The sequence below is a fragment of the Rhinopithecus roxellana genome, chromosome 14 (genome assembly GCF_007565055.1).
Source record: "Rhinopithecus roxellana isolate Shanxi Qingling chromosome 14, ASM756505v1, whole genome shotgun sequence".
Taxonomy (NCBI): Eukaryota; Metazoa; Chordata; class Mammalia; order Primates; family Cercopithecidae; genus Rhinopithecus; species Rhinopithecus roxellana.
Window position 1 is genome coordinate 104,681,572 of NC_044562.1, and position 9,168 is coordinate 104,690,739.

At 40.3% G+C, this 9,168-nt stretch overlaps 1 protein-coding gene across 3 annotated transcripts in view; it reads left to right on the forward strand.

The window, feature by feature from the left end:
- Positions 1-7,052, forward strand: part of ITGB6 (integrin subunit beta 6) — an 86,453-nt gene extending 79,401 nt beyond the window's left edge. For all 3 annotated transcript variants that reach the window (XM_010379106.2, XM_010379108.2, XM_010379107.2), the window contains 2 exons: positions 4,596-4,729; positions 6,602-7,052. In XM_010379106.2, coding sequence (XP_010377408.2) covers positions 4,596-4,694 — 99 coding nt within the window. In that variant the 3' untranslated portion in view covers positions 4,695-4,729; positions 6,602-7,052. The remainder of the gene's footprint in view (positions 1-4,595; positions 4,730-6,601) is intronic.
- The last annotated feature ends 2,116 nt before the right edge of the window (positions 7,053-9,168 follow it).

Sequence of the window (9,168 nt, forward strand, 5' to 3'; positions counted from 1 at the left end):
CCCCGTCCCTACAAAAAGAAATACAAACATTAGCCAGGCATGGTGGTGCACACCTGTAGTCCCAGCTACTTGGGAGGCTAAGGCAGGAGGATCACTTGAGCCATGAGGTCAAGGCTGCAGTGAGCCACGATCATGCCATTGCATTCCAGCCTGGGCAACAGAGTGAGACCCAGTCTCCAAAATAAATAATAAATACATGAAACGACTGAGAAAAGATTAATACATGCTGAGTATTAGAATGATAGCAAGTAAGTATAATTTGATTAGGTATGATAATGGCATGGTGACATTGCTAGAAAATATCCATATTTTTTAGAGATGCATACTGAAGGAGTGAAAGGAGATGAAAGCTGGGGTTCGCTTTGAAATAATTCAGCCAAGAGAGTGGGATGGAGGGATAGTTGAAGCAGGTGTGGCAGAATTGTGACAACTGTTGAGTCTGAGTGATAGGTCTTTGGAGGTTTGTTATATAGCTTTCCTCTTTTTGTGAATGTATGTGTTTTCCATAATTAAGCAAAATTCCTCAGGAGAAGATATAATTTACTCATTCCTAACAATGTAAAGGTAAATAGATAGGTTAGCTTGGTGACTTAGAACACAGTACTAATAAGCCCAAAGTTGTAGGAGAGTTCACTTCACCTGACCCCTGCCACAGGTGTTTATTTTTGACTTTTATCAACTCTCCAACAAATGCCTTGTGATGGTTAGAAGGGCAACCTGGTAAAAGAATGTACCACAAAGGACAATAGCACAAAGGACAATAGCCACAAAGTTGCCACAAAGGACAATAGCAGCAAGCCCCATGATATAATCCTGGTATTTCCATTTTGAAGAGCTAAACTGAGGCTCAGAGAAGTTAAGAGACTTCCCTAACTTTTGGTGCATAGTTAAGCTGAAGCCTAATTATTCATTGTTCTTCTAAGCACAGCCTTTGGTTGACCCTCCTAGAAATAATAAGCAGATGTTGCACAAACACGCACTTGGGCAATTACGTGATGTGTATCTACTAACCAGCACATTTCAATGTTGTCATACAGAGGCATAAATACTGACAAGTGATTAATATCTTTAAAATAACATTTTAATTAACAGTTAATTTCCCCAAAAACATGAATCGTTCTCCCTCAGGATGTAGAACATGACTGAAATTCAAATACTGAATTTTTGCTGTTTCTTCGTCTAACATGCGACCCAAACATGCATTAAACAGAAAAAAAAAAAGCATAAATGGAAAATATTATTCCCATATTAAATTGAGTTTCTTTGAATAACAAATGTTTGATGTTCCTGACTAGATAATGACTGGATAGTAATTATTCACTTGGATGCAAAAAAGGTTTAACTCAAATAATTCAGTTTAAATTTCAGTAACATCCTACTGAAAAAAATTGTCGCTCACTGTACACTTTTAGAGGTCTTCAATTTAATTGAGTGTTTTCTCTGAAACCTATTTCTTCTTGAAGAAGTGAATTTGACTGGTCTTCGAAACCCAGTGTCCTCCAGGGACTATCAGGACAGTCAGGCCTCCTGGCATAGGACTGCATTGGACTCATAAAGTGACAGGGCTTAAGACAGAAAGATCTCCACTCCTACCTCCTAAAACCTTTCAGAGCAGCTGTAAAGAAAGGTTATCTTTTTATCATGCTTTTAAAAATAACGCCCACCCCCACATATTCTTTATGAAAACACAAATGAAACATATTTAAATTCATCTTTGATTAGACATTTTTTTTCTAGGATGACAAGTCATTAACTTGAGGCAAAAAAAAATGTTCAGCCTGACATTTCTTGCAGTCATGGATTGATTTTGTACTGTGCTAAGCAAATCAGGTCCGCGTTTGGCAGTTGGTCAATCATTAAGGAAGCTATGGGTCATGACAGAGTTTTCCTATTACCACTTTTTCAATCTTGAAAAATGTGCCATTGCATTTGCAAAATCCAAGCCTAAATTAGCACTCCCAGACTCCTGGGGGAATCAGCCTGGTCACCCCAGATGGTTAGGGGAAAACTGACCTTTTCTGAGCAGTGGATTGCACACTCACCTGAAATAGAGCAGGACTCAAGCCTGCATTTCTCCTGGAAAGTCTGTGTAGAGAGGTTACAGTCAGAAGAGCACTGGAGGAGGTAGTGTGGACATTTCCACACCTCCTCCTGGAACAAAACCCAACGTGAGTGCATTATCCTGACCTCTGATCTTCAGCTAAGGCCAGAAAATACCCTACCACACACAACAGCAATATGTACTTGCTCTTCATCCACTTTTACGCTTCCACTTTACCCTCTTACTCTGGTGAAGTCTGCTTTACCCATCACTCCCTATAAGTAATGTCTTGGCCCTAAACCAGTTTTGCAAGGGACTCCCAAAATATTGCAGACCTGAATGAATGAAGTTGCTTTAAAATACAGAACGTTGCTTTAAAATACAGAAGTTGCTTTAAAATACAGAATGAAAATTCTGCCATAAAAATTAAACATTCAACTAAATATCTACTAAATAACATTGTGTTATCTTGTCAGTTGCAACTCAAGTCACACTCAAGTGTGGGATATGGGTGTATTGCAATATGTTTGACATGATATAGGGTGCACCTACAAACAAGTACCTGGTCCTACAGAGCTCTAAGCTGGCCCTGCTCACAACCTGTGTCCTCTTTCAAAGTGTCTTTTCTGTTCACAAAGGTGGGAGCTTCCTGGAGGAAGCGAGAACTTCCTCCAGGACAGGCTTACCCTGTCATTGCTGGCCTAAACCTCTTACTTTTTTCCATCTTGCTTCTTCAATTGAGTCCCTCATTCTCCTGTAACCAACTAGATTCTAGTCTCTCAAATTTAATAGAATTCCATGCATGATTTTTATTTGCAAATGAGACTCCATCTACATCTAAATTCACATCAGTCTGCCCTTTGCCTTCAAAATCTCAAATTCTTAGGGCAGCAGGACTAGATAAGATCTGGAGGTCCCTCAGAATTAACCAGGCTGCTCTCAGGAATAGAAGCACTATACCAACTTAGCTTTCACCCGTCATCCACCATCAGCCAAGGAACCTCTTTTCTGTTTGGCTTTATTATAGAAATAGCATATCTCTTTAAAGGCACATAGCAAAGGTAACATGCCACTGACCAGATGTCAGGCCACTGGCTCTGGACAACATAGAAACGGGTGCAGCTGTGATTCCCACTCACAATGAGGGCACTGAGGCCAATGAGTGGGAAAGACCAGGGAGTGTTTCCAGTTTTATTCAATTCTTCTAAGAGCTGAAAGAAATGTACTGAGCAAGCAAAGACAATCATGTTCTTTTTCAAATCCACCCCTAGAAATTGTTACCATAGCTATAATTCATGGAATGAGGCGATCAAAGCATAAGATTTTAACTTAGAAGGTCAGAGGCAGTACCTGGATTCCATACATACTCAGTAATGGGCTTAGAAATGTTAAGTGTACCAAAGCCCTGGGGGAAAATGTCTTAATAATCCTCTGTAAAACCTAAAAGAAAAGGAAATTCCAAATGTGAAGAAAAGCTATAAATAGGAACTAATGAGAAGAGGCAGCATTTATGGAGCATTTGCTATGTGCTACACACAGTGCTAAAATACTTTACCTGGATAAGGTAGGCACAGATATGGACACCAAGGCTCAGAGTGGCTTCAGTACGATCATGTGGTGGAGCTGGCTTTGGACCCAGACTGTCTGTTGCCATAGCCTGTGCGGTCAACCTTGGAAACTGGGAGAGAGAAACCGTACCTTACCCAGATACCTTCCTCCTGCCTGGAACAACTAAAGAGGCTTGATCCTTCTGGACCTTCTGGTCCTTTTGGCTACAGCACCACCGCTATTGGCACCTGGAGGCACATCTACAGCCCAAGCAGCACAGCTGAGCTACCCAGAAGTCCCACACCCAACCTCCCCACTGTCCCCAAGGCAAAGTCATTTTTCCTGGCCTGCCTTTGGATTGCCACTCTTTCATGACCCTAGGGTCCTCCATAACAGTCTCTTGTGGTTGTCTTACACACTGTTTTACATAGTAAGCAAAAGACAACTGGTTCTTTGGCTACCCAGAGTTTTGGTCTGATCTGATCTCAGCATGTTCATCTGTGCCCTTGTTTGATGCCTCTCATCAGTAACACGTTTGTTAAAGGCAGATACTGTGTCGTTCATTTTTGCATGTTTCTACCAGTTTCGCTTTTCCTGTTTTTTACTTTTTTGGCTTTGATTTCACTTTTGGTTCATCTATCACTGTTCATGCCACTCATTCCACACATACTGAGCACCTGCTCTGGGCCAGGGACACAGTGCTGGGAAAACAGCAGTGAGCACAATAGCTGAGCCTTGTTTTCTATCTGTAAATTTGTGCATTACCAAAAGAGGTAAGATTTTTAGAATATACATATGGGACATGTTCTGTATATTTAACAAAATGAAAATGTATAAATTGCAAAACACTAAATATATGAAATACCAAATTAATCAAAATCATTCTAATAGTTTCCAAGATTGAGCTTGACTCTGCTCTTCCATTTGCAGTTAATATACTGTATTAATACAGTATAATAACAAAATGTACATACTTTCACTTGAATCTTTTTTTTTTTTTTTTCAGGGAACCAATCCACTCTACAGAGGCTCCACAAGTACTTTTAAAAATGTAACTTATAAACACAGGGAAAAACAAAAGGTGGACCTTTCCACAGATGGATAGAACTACTTTATGCATGAAAAAAGTCTGTTTCACTGGTATGAAATGTGAATGCACTATTTAATTTTTTTCTCTTTGTTGCTTCAAAATGAGGTTGGTTTAAGATAATAATAGGACATTTGCAGATAAGTTATCTTCTACATGAAGGTGAGAGACTGTTGGCAGGTTCAAAATAATCAAGAAGAGAAATATCCTTAGCAAAGAGGTGACTTGGGGATCATTTGAGGAATACTAACTCTGTTGCATTAATGCTTCAAAAAATCATCAAAATGATTCATGGGGGCCTGATTTGCATTTGAAAAATGTTTGAAATTAGAAGCTCATTTGTTTCAGGAATGCAGCTACCTGAGTTCTTTGTCTCAGCAAAGTCACAAAGCCCACATACTCACATTGTATATCTATACTTGCCAATTAATTCTAAACCTGTAGGAAATATGCCCTCTCTTAAAGGATAATTTTTTGAAATCTCTGAAAAATGAGATTCTGATTTTACTTCAGCTAAGAGGTTGCAATTCTTCTGAAGATATCCCAAATATAAGGTTGAACATTAAGTGTTAATAATTTTTGTGAATTTATACACACCTAAACGTTAAGTACACAAATATTTTATTTGTTTTACAAATGAGGAATAAGTAATTTATAAATTAAGAAGTCACCTATAAAAATAAAAAGATAACAACCCTATCATTTAGCTTATTTTTAAATTACCTGAAAAACGATATTCTACACTCAGTTTCCTTTTTGACCCTGAGTTTTCAAACTGTTACTTCCCCCATATTTCTCAATCCATTTCACTCAATTGCACAGTCTTTTAAACCCTGTAATTGTCACACAAAAGTTTCTTTAAAAAAAAAAAAAACTTTAAATGGTTAGCTTATTCAAAGAGCACTCCTATAATATAAAAGGAACATGTGTTAAACACAATAAAAAAATTTTTTTTTTTTCTTTGAGATGGAGTCTCGCTCTGTCCCCCGGCTGGAGTGCAGTGGCGCGATCTCGACTCATTGCAAGCTCCGCCTCCCGGAATCACGCCATTCTCCTGCCTCAGCCTCCTGAGTCGCTGGGACTACAAGCGCCCGCCAACGCGCCCGGCTAATTTTTTGTATTTTCAGTAGAGACGGGGTTTCACCGTGGTCTCGATTTCCTGACCTTGTGATCCGCCCGCCTCGGCCTCCCAAAGTGCTGGGATTACAGGCGTGAGCCATAAGCACAATAAAATTTTAAATGGCTCTAAATCAAGTACATCAAAAGTATACAAGTCTTAAAGGCTTTTTAATACATACTCTTTTCCCATCTATGTAACCCAACTTGCACATTTCAGCTGCATGTGGTGAATATGCATCATACATTTACTTTAAGAGGTAAGATTTTACTTGCAAAATACATGTGCAAATCAGGGATCCATCAGTTGATGGAAGAGATGGACTCTAGAATATTATTTCTTACGGTTATTACTCCTTTACAAGCACTTTCATCTCACTTGATCCTCATAAGGAAACTATGGCTCAGAGTGAGTAGAGCTGGGTTCAGAATCTAGATCTTCTAACTCCAAGCCATCTTCTCTTTCCACTGCAGGAAACTGCCTCTTTTGTCAGTGAAATAATAGAAAGATTGTGTTAGTTAAGCAATAACTGTCATTTGTTTGAAAATGTATTTGAGACTAAGCAAATAGCATTTAAACTACTGGCATACAGATAAGATATTGTACTTTTGCGCAATGTTTATGACCTTTGATTAAATTGTAATGTGAAGCTTTTACTAGGTGAATAGTTCATTATGTAGTGGAGGCTTCGTGGTTGTCCATTGAATTGTCACAGCAAAATCTATAAGTTTCTTCAATTCTACAAGATAGATCCGTATACATTTGATCACTTAGAGACTCTTTTATTGCTGGTTTTTAAATAACTCAGGTAAATCAGACCTTTACGGAGTACACGGCTAGATGAAAGAATTACTGAACAATCACCTTGAAAATCCGAAGGACTAATATACCCTTTATGTTCCTGACTGATGCACAGAACCTGGGGGAAATCTACAGCAACATACAGGTTGCAACGCCGATGACACAACAGCAATCCTCTCCTCTACATGGACTTACTGTTGCATTTTTTTTTATTATTATTATTGGAATGGGATTTTAGAAAATAGAAGTTACCTTTGTGTGTGTTTTAGGGAAGGTAGAGAAGAATCTGCTCTTTCTCTGAATACTGTTTTGACCCCAGGCGGGACCTTGGAAAGGCCAGAACATTAACAGTAGTACTTCTGTTCACTGAAGAGTTATGTTACCTGAAGATAAAATGGTTTTGTCGTGTTTATTATTGTATTTTGTGTTGATGTAAATAAACATAGTAATTTAAACAAGGAACCTCAGAGGGATGATAGTTTCTTTTATTTGCTTGGTACAAAACCCTCTTCTTGGATTTCTGGATTCCTCTGTGACCTGTTCTGACTGCCTTGCTGGTTTTGGTCTGGGGCCAAGGAGAAGAGCAAAAGGAGGCAGTCACGGAAGGCAAGAGACAGGAGGGAGTGGGCCTGGACATCACCACTTTGTAAAGTCAAGTTCTTTAGAGTTAGTGCTATGAACTGAAATGTATCATCTTCCACCCCCAATAGCCCCTGTCCCCCCAAAATTCATGTATTGAAGTCTTAACCCCCAATATCTGAGACTGTAGTTGTGCTTAGAAATAGAGCCTTTAAAGAGATAATTAAAGGCTGGGCATGGTGGCTCATGCCTGTAATCCCAGCACTTGGGGAGGCTGAGGCAGACAGATCACAAGGTCAGGAGTTCGAGACAAGCATGGCCAACATAGTGAAACCCCATCTCTACTAAAAATACAAAAATTAGCCAGGTGTGGTGGCAGGCACCTGTAGTCCCAGCTACTCGGGAGGCTGAGGCAGGAGAATCGCTTGAACCCAGGAAGTAGAGGTTGCAGTGGGCTGAGACCAGGCCATTGCACTCCAACCTGGGTGACAGAATGAGACTCCATCTCAAAAAAGAAAAAGAGAGATAATTAAATTAAAATAAGGTGATGGAGTTGGGCCCTGGTCCGGTATGACTGGTGTCCTTATAAGAAGCAGAAGTTAGGACTCAGACATAAGGAAAACCATGTGAAGATATAGGGAGAGGGTGGCCAACTACAAGCCAAGGAGAGAGGCCTCATAAGAAACCAACCCAATTGCCACCTGGACCCTGGACTCCTGGCCCCCAGAACTGAGGGAAAATAATTCCTGTTGTGGAAGCCCCCTAGTCTGTGGTGCCTGCTGCAGCAGCCTGAGCACACTCACGCAGTCAGGGAGTGTATTCTTCTGCACATCCATTTGTTAGGTATCGTGGTGCCATGCTTATCTTCTGAATCGGGAAAATTAAGCACAGAGAGACCAAATGCTGGCAAAAGGAGTCCATTTAATCCCTTTTTAAAGGCCCATTTCTTACAAAACGACAGGCAAAGTCAAATCAAGAGTACTTATATTCTGAAACACACTGTCTTTTGCAAACTAAAGGCCATATGTCTGAAAATAGAGAAACTGCTCCCATTTTGAACAGCACCAAGAAAGTCCCTTCTCTTCTTAATTTTTCCATCTGGGAGGTGGAATTCTTGTGTCTTCTAGCAGCTATCACAATTCCTGACACAATAGCAACTCAATAAATTCATTCAACAAATATTTATTGAATGCCTTGCATATGCCAGACACTGTTCTTATGATTATGGATATAGTGAACAATGGGCAAAACAAGTAATCTCTATGCTTCCGACTGAGACAGAAAATAATAAACCAGTAAATATACATTATTAGGGTCCTGGACCCAGTTTGTGCAGACCCCAGATCCACTTAGCCCCACCTGCTTTCCAGGCCTATGCCGGGAGTTACCCCTGCACAGTCCCCTTGGTAGTAAAACCCCAACTTCTTCCTAATTCCTCACAGGTTGAGGAGCTGCTGCAATTCCTGTGCCCAAGTCCAGAATGGCTTCCCTAGCTGCTGCCCCAAGGGACCACATAACACAACAGGAAGGTTCAAGGAGTCAACACTCTGAAGAAGGAATGTAGATCCATAAGAGACAGAGATGGGAAGGAACCAGTAGATGAACGGGAGCTGAGCCACCAGCAATGTCTTCTGGGGAAGCAGTGGCCAGCTTCCCAATGCCTCATCTTGTATCTCCGTTCCCTCATTAGCTGCCTCCCTGCCCTTTTTCACTGAGATAGCACCCCCCAATAAAACATTAGCACATAACCTTGCTTGGGTTCTTATTATATAAGGAACCTGGACTAAGACTGTCTAACAGTCCTAAGAACTAACAGAAAATAAAGCAGGACAAAAAACGACACAATGCCCTGTGAGGGTGCGCCCTTAGAGTAGTAATTTCTTTTATTTTTATTTATTTATTTTTTGAGACAGAGTCTCACTCTGTCACCCAAAATGGAGTGCAGTGGCATGATCTCAGCTCACTGCAATTTCCGCCTCCCAGGAAAGTGAATCC